The sequence below is a fragment of the Streptopelia decaocto genome (assembly GCF_964273445.1).
Source record: "Streptopelia decaocto genome assembly, chromosome: 2".
Classification (NCBI taxonomy): Eukaryota; Metazoa; Chordata; class Aves; order Columbiformes; family Columbidae; genus Streptopelia; species Streptopelia decaocto.
Window position 1 is genome coordinate 46064513 of NC_138655.1, and position 16163 is coordinate 46080675.

General features: G+C 36.9%; 1 protein-coding gene across 4 annotated transcripts in view; it reads left to right on the plus strand.

The window, feature by feature from the left end:
- The window catches only part of TRAPPC8 (trafficking protein particle complex subunit 8), a 55169-nt gene extending 39339 nt beyond the window's left edge, over positions 1–15830 (plus strand). For 2 of the 4 annotated variants that reach the window (XM_082044397.1, XM_082044399.1), the window contains 8 exons: positions 1510–1578; positions 1689–1729; positions 3295–3480; positions 4060–4161; positions 10979–11026; positions 12452–12597; positions 14137–14226; positions 14790–15830. In XM_082044397.1, coding sequence (XP_081900523.1) covers positions 1510–1578; positions 1689–1729; positions 3295–3480; positions 4060–4161; positions 10979–11026; positions 12452–12597; positions 14137–14226; positions 14790–15024 — 917 coding nt within the window. In that variant the 3' untranslated portion in view covers positions 15025–15830. The remainder of the gene's footprint in view (positions 1–1509; positions 1579–1688; positions 1730–3294; positions 3481–4059; positions 4162–10978; positions 11027–12451; positions 12598–14136; positions 14227–14789) is intronic. The other 2 variants (XM_082044398.1, XM_082044400.1) reach the window with 1 other exon arrangement.
- Positions 15831–16163: the final 333 nt, after the last annotated feature.

Consider the following 16163-nt stretch of genomic DNA (forward strand, 5'->3'; position numbering starts at 1 on the left):
CAAACTCTTGGAAAGCATTTTCTGCATCCTGCTGGTTGTGGAAGTGTTTTGCCTGCAAAAAGTTGTCGAGATGCTTGAAGGAAGTGGTAGTTGGTTGTTAAGAGGTCAGATGAATATGGCAGATGAGGCAAAACTTCGTAGCCCAATTCATTCAACTTTTGAAGCGTTGGTTGTGGGATGTGCAGTTGGGCGTTGTGTTGGAGAAGAATCAGGCCCTTTCTTTGACCAATGCCAGCTGCAGGTGTTGCAGTTTTTGGTGTATCTGATTTGCTGAGCAGACTTCTCAGATGGAATGGTTTCACGGGGCTTGAGGAAGGTGTAATGGATCAGAGCAGCAGCAGACCACCAAACAGTGACTGACTTTTTTTTGGTGCAAGTTTGGCTTTGGGAAGTGCTTTGGATGTTCCTTTCGGTCCAACCACTGGGGTGGTCATCGTTGGTTGTTGTATAAAATCCACTTTTGATGCTTCAAAACTATGAGTTTTATTTTCAGTCGGCTCATGAGGCTTATCAAGCTTTTTCACCTTTCCCATTTACTTCAAATGGTGAATGACCATAGAATGGTCCATGTTGAGTTCTTCGGCAACTTCTTGTATAGTTGTAAGAGGACCAGCTTTGATGCTTACTCTCAGTTGGTCATTGTCATCTTCCAATGGCTGGCCACTACGCTTCTCATCTTCAAGGCTCTTGTCTCTTTTGCGAAACTTCTTGAACCACCACTTATTGTATGTTCATCGGCAGTTCCTGGACCGAAAGCTTTGATGTTGCGAGTTATCTCTGCTGCATTACAACTTGTTTTTGACCTCAAATAAGAAAATTGCTTGAATTTGCTTTTTGTCTAACGTCGCTTCCATAGTCTAAAATAAATGTAAAATAACCAGCATATAGTAAGTCAGTGGCAAAAAAAGAAGTGAGAAAAGTGCATAAAAATTATGTGTAACATGACCACATTTATTTAAGAATGTATTCCACTATCAAATAGTAAATTTCAACAATGCAAAAAACTGCAGTTCCTTTTGTACCAGCCTAATACCTCCGGGAATGGTGACTGTACCACTTCCCTGGGCAGCCTGTTCCAATGCCTGACAACCCTTGCTGTGAAGAAATTTTTCCTGATGTCCAATCTAAACCTCCACTTATGCAACTTGAGGCCGTTTCTTCTTATCTTTACTTGTATGCTGACACTTTATGTGCTTAAAAATCAGTCTAGACCTGTATTCCTCTTTTATTAATATTGAGGTTGAACCAGTCAGATAAACTGAATATTTTGTTTTCTTTCTTTTTATCTCCTTTATGTACTATGGCTCACTTCCTGCTCTAGAAGTAGATGGAAGGGATCAGCAGAAGATACATCTTCATTACTACTACATAGTTGCTGTGCTTGATTAGTTAGGCTTTGAATATCATCAGTGTGTTTCTTATTTGTTAAGTTTAAAGGCTGACTTTTGGCTAATGAGGAGGGTCTTTGCAATTTTTTTGCCTTCAACATAATGAAACTTTTTCTTTCAGATACAAAGCTTGCTAGCAGAGAGAGAGCGAAGTTATGCTTTAAAGCAGTAAGATGCAAAAACTCTGAAGGTAGGTTCTGCTGAATGTGACATTTTGAAGAAAATACTATTTGGATGCTGTATACTAAAGTTGTGGCTTCCCATGATGCTGAAACAATGCCTTCTCTTTTTATCCTTTAGAAAATTACACATTTGCAGACATTGTCTTTGGAAATGAACAGGTGAGTGAACGGGTGCAACTGCATATTTTTGTCTTGCACATGGTATCCTTGTCATGTGCAAGTATTCCAGTGAAGGCCTTTTTAAAAATTCAAAAATGGGAACAGTGTTTTTTATAGTTAAGTTGAGTTTTGCCCATCAAAAACTATCGGTCTTCCAGGTCAACTCTTTTTTTTGCAAAGAGAAAGTAAGATAGTATAGGCTAGTGGGTGGTCAAGAGTTTTAAGTTCCCAGCTCCACAGCTGAACTACTTCAGGAGCACATTGAAATGCTAACTTTTCTGCTAACATCTTTCCTTCCTTTCCAGCTTTTCAGAGCAGTTCCTGTGAATTTTTTCCAGCCCTCTAGTCTTCTAGTAGAGATCTGTGGATGTCAGATTGTTCTACTTTTTTCGTAATTATATTTTTATAAAGATAAGTTAAAAATTCTAATTGCAGCATATTCTAAAAATAATCAGGAGAACTCTGATTGGTGTAGGTACCAGAATTTCAAACCCATTAATGTAGATTGCAGTCAGTTCAAGGAGTCTTTTTTTGATTTTTCTTAAAGTTTGAGATTCTAGACTACCACACTCTTAATCATTTTAATCCACATTTTAATCCACATTAGCATACTGGATTCAGTTAGCTGGATGTCAGATTGCTTATTTTATGCTGAGTGTGCATTTTCTGTATACGTATTGAGCTTTCAAAAGAAAGCCTACTCACTGCCATTTCATTTTATAGGCATATAAATTGAAGTTAGGACTAAAAATCTGAGGCAGATGATCCCTCTTTGCATTTTTAGATTTGGTGAGCTGCATGAACTTCAGCTTTCTTACAAGAAAATGTTCTTTACGTGGAGGATGGGGTGGGAGGGTGCCCTGCCTTCCAGACAGTTACTCCAAAAGCAGATTGTATGAGTATTCTGCTAATGCAACAATTAGCAGCTCTGCAACAGCATATTGTGGAAAGGCTAACCTTTTTGAAAGGGAGGGGTTAGGAAGCTGAAGTTTCTTACTTATCCTGCTGTCTGCAAGTATCATTGCTGTCCGTCTTAAAACTGCTGCTTCCTTATTAAGCTTTTGGTGTTGGAAAAGCTTAGCACAGATGATGGCAAACTTGACAGACAGCACAGTACGTACACATGGATAATATGCTGTGCAATCTATTGTCTTTGCTAGTGAAATGTATGTTCCTAACTTCACTAAATAATTCTAGCCAACCTGAGGAAGATATTAATAAGCAATAATGACTTACATGTGAGAGTTCGTTTGAAACTTCAGTTCTCTTCTGTGCTTGTTGTATCACAGTAGGCTGTCTGGTGGTAATAATCAAAGGCCTTATTTCCAAATGCTATTTGTAGTTTTAGGTGGATAATCTATAGCTCTGTTTCCCTGTGTTACCTTAGACAGCTCATTAGGTAGGGCTGATCTCCAGCAGGGCAAGATGTGTGGCATCCTGTAGGTTTGCAAAGGGAAGAAGCAAAACAAGATAATGGAACTGAAATACTACAGTGATGAGCTCTGTTAGAGTTGTCAGCTTGTGCCCTGTTCTGAGAGCACTCTTTTTTTTTTTTTTTCTTACAGATAATAAGTTCAGCCAGTCCTTGTGCAGACTTTTTTTTTCAAAGCTTATCCTCTGAATTTAAAAGAACGCATGTGCAATCTCATACTCATGCATCACAAAGGGCTACAAAACAATCATTTGATGAGACAGTCAGATTGATACAAAGATGCAGTGAAGTGGATTTGAACATTGTTGTCCTGTGGAAGGTATGTATGGTTAAGACCTTTGTAATTTGGCTATGAAACTTGACTTAGAAAATAATTTAATATGACTTCCTGAACTTTCAAGCATACTCATACAAAATTCATGGCTGACTTTTTTTTTTTTTTGGAAACAGGCAAATGAAATAAAGTAATGTCAAGAAGCAAAAACAGTCTTAATAGCTGTTACTGTAATAAGTGTGTTTAATTGGTTTTACATTACTCTGTGTGCACACAGTTCTTAGAAGTTCACTTTTTAAGAGAAAAACCGAGATCTTAAGCCAAGCTATTTGTTAATGATTGCTTTTATGATGGAACTGTAAAAGTGACCCAGTCTGCTTTGAAGAAGATGATCTCATTTACCAGAATGCAAATATTAAGTAGTAGAAATTGGCAGACTGAATTTCAGCAGTTTTCTGTACTTGCAAAATTAAAGGCATAGACTTAAAATAAATATGTCATGCTAGCCTTTAGGTTTTGAACAGTACAACATCTTCCACTTAGGTTGGGAAAAATCAGTAATTCTGTATTATGAAGCTTATGATAGTTTCTGGTCTGCTAATGTCTTTGTATTATATTCTGTAGGCATATGTTGTGGAAGACAACAAGCAACTTATTTTGGAGGGCCAGCATCATGTTGCCCTTAACACGGTTGGGAAGGAGGCTTTTTCATTTCCTCAGAAGCAGGTAATCTAGGGTGAAGTTTTCCTTTCCAATTGCTTCTTTCCCAAAACAGACTTGATGAGTTTTCTTGTGAGTAAGTGGAATCACTTTGGGTGCATTTGTAGTATCTAATCACATATGTGTTGTTACTAAATAATTCAGACTGACTCACTTCAACATTGATTAGTCATCTATATTGAAATAGCTAGGCTCAGTTTAAGATGAGGAAAGCAGTATACAAGTAAGTATAATGCTATGTAGTTGTTGGAATAAACTGTTCTGTGGTATTGCAGGGTAGAACTAGGAGCTTATTAATGGTATTAAGTCAAAGTTAACAGTTATTTCATAACAAAGTTAATAGTAAAATGATGGAATTATTTTCAAGTGTTACAATCAATTTTATAAATTCTACTATTATGCATAACTGAAGTGAAGGCCTTTAGTATAAAATGTTAGAACAGCAGAAACACTGGAGCAGATAAAAAGACTCTGAAAGCTCCATTGGAAGTGACCTATTAATAGTACATTGTTTCACTTTGAAGCTTTATAGCCTGTTTGATTGTTCAAAGAAAATAGCATCTGTGAGAAACTGGTGGATGTCTCCTGGTATGAACTGTGGAAGACAGGTTTCTGTAAAAACTTCTATACTAGTTTTTGAAGAAGATTGATGTGCAAAATGATAAAAGAAAAAACAAGTCTAGTACTTGTTTAGTCTTCTGCTGAGCATTACATTGCTGTTCCTTCTTGTTTTGATGCCATTCTCCTCATGTTTTTACTGATATTACGATCATAATTTATAACTTTTTGTGATCTCTTACTCAAAGTTGCAGCACATAGTACTATACATTAATTTTGTCAAGAAAACAATATAGGACAAATGTGTCTGTCAATATCATACTATAACATAAGTAGTGAGTTCTTCTGAAGCTGTGCACCTGTCTTTGTTTCACAAGCCTTGAAGTATTTTTGCATCATTGAGATGATTTTTCCATTTAATTCTTTGTGCAATGAAATAGATGGAGTAGGTTGAAAGGGTCGTGTAATTTGAGCCAAACTGGCTGGTGTTCATTGGTACTGAAGAATAGGAGAATTTAAGTTCTAATATATGAAGACTTATTTTTTCACTTAACCCCCCCCTAAAAAAGAAAAGCCTTTGCATGTGTGGGTTTAAACTGTGCTGAGAAATATTAGGCTGTATTAGTGTTAATGACAACTGTCCACTCATATTGCGTGTCGTGAGGGGTGTGTATAGCAGTAGATCACACTGTAGACACCTTAAGTTAGGAGAGGAAACACTGTGGACTTCTGATGTCATTGAGGTCTGGTTTTAGCAAATTGGTGGGAAATGAAGAGGTAGGAATGAATCACATCTGCATCTTAAACAAATGAACACGCTGGAGGTAGAAACAACTCTTCAAGAAACTAATTCTGCCACCAGCAACAAGGAGGAGGATCCAGATGTATCCTCTTCTGTTTTCAGGAATACAAGCTACCATATCAGCATTCTGTCTAAAATCTGTTTTTCATCGATTGATGTTACGTTGTTTATTGAATTCACTTCCTTCAGCATAAGGAGCTTACTTCCTTTGGAACATTCTGTACTGTGGCTGGAATCAAAAATACATCTGCATTATGATGCACTTGGAATCTGGTGTAAGATTAATGGTGGTTCTTAATAAATGTATAAATTTTATGTCCTCATGGTAACCAAACCCCAGATTTAACTTGGATTTTTAAAAGCTTGTAATCTCAGGACTGCTAAGGATTGGTAAATTCTATATGCTCATTTACTACTTTTTTATTTAATTGGCACTTTATACTCTGAGGTGAGTAGATACCTCACCTCCCATCACAGAGGGGTTTATAACAAATTAAGTGATTTGAGACATTGCAGCAGTTTACTTTGTTCACTCCACATTTAAGAATTAAAAGAATCCTGAAAATAGGATTAAGTGAGGCTAAGTAGAGAAAATAATGTACTTAATCTATTAAGGGTTGCATATTGTCTTTAAATTATTTTGGTTTTGTATTAAAGTTACACAAGAAGTAAAAAGCTGGGAGAGGCGGTGGTAGGTGGAGAAAATCCCAAGCCCAAACAGTACTTCTAACTTAACGTTTTCGGTTTATAGTTTTGAGACTTACAATGTAATATTCAAACAGTTTGTCGTGTAAATCTGTATTTATTCTCTAAGTCATAAACAGGGTTGGAAACTCGAGACTGTTCTTCAATGCCTTGAGCTGACAGTATAGAAGATAGTTGTGTTCTGTGGTCTAGACAGCAGAGGGAGTTGGAGATGCGTGCTTTTTACCGATGCATGCTGGTTACCATACTTAAATGATTAAGGGCTGCTCAGATCTGAAGAAAATGAATTTATTTGCAGATTCTGAGCAGGGTGTCACATAGGATGCAGGAGTCCAGTCTCTGCATTTCTTGCTGTGTTCTTTTGTTGTTGTTCTTCAGCAACTTTGTTCTTGATTTGAACTGCTTTATTTTCATGCTGTTTCAGCCAGCAAAGGAATTTTTGTGTCTGTTTGGCAATACAGTCATCCGCAACAAACAGCCTCACAATAGACATGGAGAAAACACAAACATGGAGAAAACACAAACATGATATCTCTGTGCACACCTCCCCTCCCCCCCCGCCGCCCCCTTTTTTCCTCACGTAACTACGTCGAAAAAATCAGGATAGCTTGCTGCTGCTTTGTCAGTATGATTTATCTCAGACTAGCTCTTTGCCAGCTTTTAAGGATTTAATTTGGTTTTATAGATTCTTCTGGAACTCTAGAATTTGCTAGGGAAGCAAATCTGCAGTAAAGCAGGAGTTGGGTGTGCTGATATAGTCATCTTGTGTCGAAGTGAAGATGTTGAGACTGCTCACTGGGATGCAAGGACAGGTGGTTACTTCTGCTTGGTTTCTTGTGGAACATGTAATGCATGGAGCAAGATGTGGAACAGGCAGCAGGATGCGATTCTTCCTGTACTGCAGTGCCATAAGTTGACATAGCATTTGATAAAATCAAGATAAAACCTCTGGTTTCTATAAAATGCAAGGTGGTGGGGCTTGGAGGAGGCTTAAAATATTTTTCTGGGTAAAATTTTATGTACCTGCATAAAAAGAAAGAAAATAACAGTAAAATTCTGAACAAATTTTAATTAGATGCTCAAATGCATGTGTTTCCTTTTCTTCCCATGTCTATTCAAAATAGAATTTGAAACTTGTTTTTGTTCTAACCAAGGCAATAACTATGACTTTGAAGCTTACTTGTTTCCTGTCACTGAATACAGATTATTTTGTTGTTGTTGTTGTTTATACTACAGGGTTTTTTATTTGTTAAAATAGCACTGCTTTTGAGCATAGGTTACTGGACACAGTAGACTTATCAGGTGATGTGATGAACTACTTACATCTTTATGTTCTGGAAGTTTGGAATTATACAACGTAATGTGCTGAAGGAGCACTTAAAGAATATTGACTCAGCATTTTTTTCATGTAGAAAGCTCTCTGAGTAATATAGAAAACATTTATCTTGCTATCCTTTGTTTCACTTGTCTTTTTCAAAAAATGGCCTTTTGCTAAAGGTTGGGAAAAATAGGGTTTATTCTTGAATTGGAAACACAATAGGTGCCACGAAGTGATACAAAAGTGACTAGCAACAATATGTTAAGAATAAATCACATAAGGTGTTAGTAAAGGGAATAGGTCTGAACAGATGTAGCAGTAGCTGTTTGAGCTGAAGTAGTAAAAGCCTCACTAATAAAAATTAGCTGGGTGTTTAACTAATGGTTGGGGTTTTTTTTACAAAGGTACTGCTATGGGTTGTTTCTTTTCTGAAACTTGCTTTCAGGAACCAGGCTGAACTGAAGGTTGATATGATTGCATCTGAAATACAGCTATGCTGTCTCTTGTTCTTGACCTCTCTACATTAACTTAATAAAAGGACAAACTTTAAAGACTTTAAACAGCCATTTGCAGTCAGGGCTGTTGATCAATATTATTTCGTATTGCTGTCTCTCATTTTTCTAATTTGGTGAATTCAATCCTAAAGATTCTAAAGGAAAAGTACAGGGTAATACGGTGGGGTGGAAGCGGTAGCGTGGGGCTGGGGCATTTGTCAAACTTCGAATTGGCAAAGACTTGATGCTGCTGCAAGGTGAGGAGGAGTCTAGGAGAGGCTGGTTACTTGGCATGGTGGGAATAGCACATCCATCCTTCTGAAACACATCAGCATGTGAGTGTGAACTTAGTTTTGACTGAAGTGTAGACGAGATAAAGTATCAACGAGTGTGTTTTAGATCAGGTGTACTTTTATTTAAGTGACTGTCCCCATTTACAGTCCTCTGTTTTCATTGTGGTCTTGTAATGCACAAAGTGGATACCTTCCAGGCAGAATTAATCCAGATATGCTCCAGGACGTAATGGGCACGTAATGGGCTTCTGGGCCACTCCTTCAGTCCTGTGGATTAGGCCAGTGCTAGCCCAAGGTAAAATCCATGAAATTCATACAACATGGATGTGGGCTTCTTGGCAGTGTTTTCACTTTAGAGATGATAGTTTTTGGTAGCACTGCTTCTTAATATGGATGCAGCTTAGTGAGCCAGGAACAGTTGGGTTGGAAGTAGGAATTTTGGAAAGGCAGGAGAGGGTAGGGTTTAAATAACATTATTTTTCCTAACAGCGAATTACTGGAAGTGCTAGTTCAGATTTTTGTTTTTTCAGGATACATAGGAAGGGATACTTGAATCAAACATAGACTGTTGGAATGGATTTAAGACTTCATTTAAACCAGACTGATGGTGGGAAAGCAAAATTCTTAAAGTCAAACATCAAGAGCTGAAGTGTACATTTTTCACTCAGTTGCATCAGTTAATGTACCAGTTACTGTACTAATTTGGGAGGACGGGCTTATGTGATTGTCATGAATGAAATACTCCAAATGGCTGGAAAATTTTATCTGCTGCTTTACACATTGATGGACTGTAGACTTGATGATAATATTTGTTTTCAAATGCATTATTACTGGTGTCTTAGTAAAGTACTATCCATGGAGTCGTTTCTGTTGTTGCGAGCTAGAATGAGTATAGATGAGTCACGTGGTAAAGGAAACCAGCTTAAAACTGATATTTTAAAATGGGAGTTCTGTGAGCTAAAATGGGAAATGGAGAAACATCACTTGGGATCTTGCTGTATCTCACTCTTATTCTGTTGCTTTCATGTATTCTGCTTTTATGGTATGCTTAGTGTTGTTCAAGAGTTTTCTATTTAGCTTTTCTTCTCTGCTGTGCATAGCAGTCCCTCATACTTGACTGAGCATGTTAATAATCCTTCTGGCTATGTGTAACGTGATTTTTATGGGGCAAGTCTGCTGAATGTATACACAACTTGGGGAAAAAAAGTTGTCATGTTTAACTTTTTCTGGTGTGTTTAAGAGCGCATTGACCCAGTAATTGAGAAGACTTGTTTTCAAAGTTGCAGACTTTCATATTAAAGTAGAAATATCCTTTAATATGACTGCATATGAAGATACTGTGTCCATCCATCTAATGGAAAGGAAGAACTTTTCAGTTAGAAAGTATATTCGAAGAGATTATGGAATGTATCCTGGGTAGACCTGTCCATTACATCTATGAGATAATGCAGAAGATGATTTGAATGGTGTAAGTTTTGATTTTTCCAAATTTTGGATTAGTACAGTTGCAGGAGATATCTAAAACCAGTGTGAATGACTAATATACAATTTCAGAAGTTTAAGTAGGGATAGTATGTAACTCTTTTTCAAATTAGCGAAACATCAGACTCTAAAGGTCCTGGCTTTTTTATAACTACTGAATAAGTGAAGATGTTGAGATTATTCCACTAGGAACAGCAAGCTTGTGTCTGGTTTTAACATGTGTGTGAAGCTCACCTTTGTAGATGGCTTTGGGCAGCTAAAAGCTTTCTGAAAGTAGAAACAACTTCCCTAGCACCAGTTACACAGTTTGTAGCTCTTGGAAGGTAACAACTGGGAACAGTGTGGTTCTGGTGTTACTACCTATTGCATGTTGTTAGGCAAAAACAAAATGCTTAAAAATATAGCTATAACAATTAAAACAATAAGAAAAACTGCCACTCCCTCATCCAGTTCCTCCAAACTCTTCTTATGATGAAGTGTCTTCCAGTCAATTTCATCTGTAGCTCTACCAGTATGTGTGGATGAGGCCTTTGAACTACACCTTAACCATTGTTGTGACTGCCTTGTATGCAATAAATGGTGCTTACCATCTCTGGAGTCCATGGCGCTTCTGGAGGCTTTGCAAGGAACCATGATGGATCAACAAGTGGACTTCAGGACTTTTGGTTTTGCATTTTAAAAGGCAATACTCCATTTGGGCTGGTACTCTAGGAGTTTAGCAACAAAGTACCACCTGTTTAATTCTTGGATTAGCTTTAATTTCTTTCGAAGTATAAAGAGTCAAAAGTTTGAGGCTCTTCAGCTTGGTGCATATTCTTGGAGGGAGGTTACAGGTGCCCAAGTAGTTATGGGCATGTACTAAATGTCACGTATCAGCCTTTATTCTAGGTACACAATTACAAAAACCCCTAGACTTTGAGCAGCTGAACTTGGAGACACAGATTTCTTTTTTTGAATCTGACACCCAGAGTCTGTCTGGAATTAATGTTTAGCTCTGTGATGGTAAATGGTTAATCTTATTGCCTTCCAGTCCTTCAAGAGACGTATAATATGGGAACTAAATTTTGAAATATTAATGGCACTCTGCGCTATGACCAGTAAATGTTCCTGCTGCATTTCATGATGTTCTTGTCTGTTTGTAGAGATAAACCTTCGTATTTGTCTTTTGTAGGGTTTAAAAAAAATACTCGGGATTTCTGATTGGGAGGACTTGGAACAGGTAATTGACTCTAGGGCAAACTACAGTGTATAGGATATTGATATGTGGTTGAAGAGGGCATCAAATAACTCGTTGGACTGTAATTTCAGGGGAAAGATCAATTTGAATGAAAACTGATAATCTCATCTCTGGAGGCCAGTGTGTTTCATTCTGTCAATTTTCATCAAGTTAAATAACCATGGAAATACCATATTAATTCATAATTTAAAATGTATTTCATTGTTACTGTTTGTGTTTTGTTTTGTTTTCTTCTCAAAGTATGTTAAAAAAAACCTCCTTCTCCTTTCAAGAGGAATTACAAGCTTGATAAAACATGTGATGTCTCTTCCCAGTGTTGCTAGCACAGGCAAGCAGTGACTGAGGTGTTCATACCTACTGCAGAATTCCTAGAGTATCTGTTGTTTTGAGTCAGGTTTTGTTGCTAATAGTATTTCTTCTCAACTTAAATTCCATCACCCTTAAACAAAAAGTATTCCTTTGTTACACTTATTGGTGGATTTTAAAAAGTCTTCTTTCACTTGCTTTTAGTAGTTACGTTTATTGCTGCAAATTAGTTTTGGTTGTTGCTTGTTTTGTGTGTGGATTTTTTCCTTTTTTTTTAAATTTTTTTTCCTTCCTTCTAAAGGTGGACTTTTTGCAGAATAGATTTGTAGGGAAATGTCACATTCCTCCCAAATAAATTCTCTTGGCAAAACAGTTTAGCTGATGTTGGACAGAGTTACAGTAGTGCTGTAATGCTGGACCAAAAGCAGCCTGATGGCCTCAATTGGTGTTGCATCTTTCTGTATCATCTGCCTTATTCTGCTTCAGAGACTGATTCTACCCATGGGGTTAGGATGAATCCCAGGTAGTGTGTCAGTGCTTGGGCTTTCAGCTGGGAAAAGGTATCTTCCATATCTGCGAGAGCTTGCTATATGATTTTTAAGATACTCTACATTATTAAATCCTTCTGTCATTGTTAGCATATCCCTATAAATTTCTGCTTGCTTTACTTTGGATCTGTTTTGTGAAACTTGGCTATTGGTTTTCCTTTTGTGAACTTCCCTTTTTTTAAGGTATAGATGCTGAACAGGGAACTATGTAGATGCTGTCCTTTTTTCCTATAAACAAACCAAAACCAAACACTAGCAAACCACTGCAACAACAGCATGCTTTTATGAAAGTCACACAGGTAGTGTTTTCACAAACAGCTGTGAAATCTGTCTCAAAAGATAACTAACAGATCAATCATATCAGTTCCTCCTGCAGCACACTTACGTACAAAACACATTGGAAAAACCCATAAGCTTCACGATGCTGTAGACTTATTTCCCTGGAGTTGTAGTTCATAAAGGAAAATTGTAGGTTCTGTGACTGGATTTCTTGTCTTTGTGTTTGCACAGTATCTTATGTCAATATCTTAAATGTCATCTGAATTTGTTTCAGGAATTACCAGAAACGGTTCTTTTAAAGTTTTTTCGACCAGAAAACACACCAGTACCTGCAAGACCAACACCAGAGCAGCTTTCTAATCTTATCAAGACAAGTCTTCATTATCCAGAGTCTTTCAATCATTCTTTTCATCAAAAAAGGTTTGTGTAATGTTTTTGTTTGAAATTTTCAAAATATTGTTAATTTGATATATCCTGTTGAGAGATACTATGTGGGTTATGTTAAAAAAGATAAAAAATAAAGTCTGGTATGCAAAGGTGAAGTCTTGCTCAAGTCTTAAAACTGCTTCAAAATTGTATATGTAAAATGAAAGTTTTGTGTAGAGAAACTGATTAAGACCACAGATCAGTTTTAATGTTAACTACTAATGTTATCAAACACACTGATAGAGAAACAAATACTCTGCTGTCTTTGTGTTTATTTTTGCTGTTAAAGTAAACAGTGTGACTACTTTGAGGATCTAGACAGAAAGTGGTACTTTTTAAGTCAAAAACTGCTATGTCTGCAGCATCTGACTTGCCAAGATTGGCTGCACATAATTCTGATTTATGTTGGAAGGAAAGGTGGTAACCGTTTAGATCACTGCGGCTTGTCTCCTGGAAGAATATCAGAATTAACCGCTGTCAAAAAGCAGAATGCTACAGTGAATTAGTTGGAGCCTGTAAAATCCCTGAGTCTTTCAAAATTGATGTGAACACAGCCCTCTGGATTCATTTCCAGATATGAAATGAACTATACTTGAACCATAAAGATACATGTTTAGGTTTCAGTTGTTTTAGCTGAGAACTCTACTGTGTTATACTTTTTTCTAAAATTTCAGTTAGTGCAAGTAATTTGCCAAAAGAGAGGGATTTATTTCGTTATAAATTCTAACATTTAAACATTTTATAAGATGGCATATTTTGATGAGAGTTAGTATGCATTGTTCTAGTAACAAGTTCATATTTTATTCATTATGGTTGCTAATTTTTCTTTTCTTAGTAGTCAGGTTTAGGATATTTAAACTATTAATGCCAAGGAATTCCAGTGACATAAATCACTTGTTGCATGCATAGAGCTGTTTCAGCTGCAGTAGTTTGTGTATCTGCCTGTGACTTTCTTGCTGCAGCATTATTGATTAAAAAAAAATCATACTAATAGTGAGCAACTTGTATTAGTTTTATTCAGGGTAAAGGCTTAAATTAACACCAAATATGTATGTGCTGTCTGTTCTGTTTGGGCACTATTCTGGCTAAAACTTTAGGTCAGATGCCCGCAATTCCTCTATGGGAGATGGTGCAAAAGAAAAATATCAAGACAAAATGTGCTAAGCAGTGGTTCAGATAGTAGCATGGTGGACCATGTTATCCAATTCTGAAATGTCTCTTGTCATAACAGTAGATTTCCTGTAAACTAAGGTAGTATTTATGTATTTGATTGGCTTTCTCAGCTGGATGATGGAGGGTGGTAACTTTGACTGGCTCAATTCAGTCAATGCTGTTTGCCACAACTAATAGCATTTACTATAGGAAACTCTAATCAATCTAAGTTATATTGCTATGTACACTGGCTGTTCCATAATAGACACTACATGTTAATTTTATATTACTTGAAATTTATTTTAACTATTAAAGAGTATAATTAAACCTATCCAGAGTAAGACTTCTTTTCCTTTACGGTGGAACTGTTTCTCTTTGCAGCCTCTGTCTGGTACCTGTCACTCTCTTACTATCCAATTGTTCCCAGGCTGTTGTAGATGTAATGATTGATTTGCGGCATAAAACAACAAGGTAATGTTAATAAAACAGTATTTTCTGAGAATGCTTCCTGGTTTTGGGGAGTCTTGTAATGTTTTAACTGTGTTGAAGAGCTAGAATAGGATTTTTTTTCCAACAGTGGTTTCTTTGAAAGAATGGAAGGTGATAAAGGCTTCAGACAGTCAAATGGGAGTCTTCAGTTGGTGCTCAGTTTAACTTTGCTTCTGACTGTTGCTAAGACAGAACCTTGAGTTGTGTCTCCAGTTAAACTTTGCAAGTCTTTTCTAGGAAAGTGGAAATGCTTGAACTAGTGAAATATAAGCTTCAGCAACCTTACTTTATTAAACATACATTGTTAAATACTTCTGTTAAAACAAGGTAATTTAACTAATTTATGGTTAGTGATGCCAGCTCTCCTGTCCCCCCAGTAGACATAATGCTACTTGGTCTGCTTACCACAAAATAGACCTTGTGGGATCCCTGACCTAATATTTGTGGTGGGAGGGAAGATTGTAGAGACATTGTAGAGGGAATCATGTAAAGTGGTAATATATGCTTCAAATAGAGAGAACTAACTTTGTTACCTTCTTTTCCAGCCCAGAAGCACTAGAAATCCATGGATCTTTTACATGGCTTGGGCAAACACAGTACAAGCTTCAACTTAAAAGCCAGGAGGTCTATAGCTTGCAGCTGAAAGCTTGCTTTGTTCGCACAGGTGTCTATAATCTTGGAACCCCAAGAGTATTTGCCAAGCTAGTGGACCAAGTTACTTTGTTTGAAACAAGTCAGCAGAACTCCATGCCTGCACTGATTATTATCAATAATATCTGACCACTTCCTGGAAAAAAACAAACAACACAACCCACACTAAAAGACAAAATAAATGGGATTCTTTTCTTATTGCTGGTTGACATTTTGCTGCAGTTTTTGGAAATAGCACCTCAGACATCTAACTTGTTACTAAAGATTGTGTAGGAAAGAAAATAGCAAAATATTCAGACTACTTGTCAATTTGTTTCTCAATGCAACGCACGTTGGACTGAAAATACGTTTATCCTTTTATAATGTACTTCTCTGGTAATTAAGATATTCATAACACGAAATACTCTAACTCCAAATCTGAACATATTTATATGTCATATGCTCTGTCAAAAATGCAGCTTGACAGCTGTTACAACTTCCAGCATGGTGTGTTAATATTTGTGGCTGTATTAGGATATGGTTCAGGAAGAAACCCTCATTGGCTCTTTCCTGTCTGAAGCCATTAGTCATGAGAAATCCCAACCTTACTGTGGAGTTCAATAAGGTGTCTCAAATCCACTTCTGTTTCTCAGTTCTTTAGCTGAAGATTTTGAGTTTTCATGTTTATGGAAACTGGCGACCTTTCAAGGTTTACATACAAGTCTCACCTAAGGTGTTTCAAAAATAATTTCTTCAGTCAGTTTGAGTATTTTCTCATTCATCTCAACACAGAGCGTAACCATGAAATTGTCATTTAAATTGTCACTTGCTTTATTATGTAACTATAACAATTGATCTGTTTAAAAAAAAAAATCTACTCCAGATTTTCAAGAAATGTATTATATTTATAACAAATGTACTGTAAATAGAATAAAACATACATCGTATTCACTGTATGGACTTGTGGCCTTTTTCCCCTTTTTATATACAGCTGTAGCAATCTATAGGTGCTGATAGTGTATATATATTCTGTACTGTCTTCATCCTGGCCGTCTTTGCTCAGGTGAAGTCCCTGTCCTGTTGCCCTGTCTGGTGTTGAAACTTGTAGTGGCTGCTGCATTTGCCTTTTGAGTTCTTATCCACTCTTCCCAGGTACAATCTCCAGAATTCAGCTGTGTGGGAAGTCTCAGTTACTTGCTATCTGCTGAGGATTTTTAATTTGAGTAATAGCTGTTGAATGTATGGAAGGCTGTGTGAAGCAAACAAGTGCAGCAAAACCGGTGTAGAGT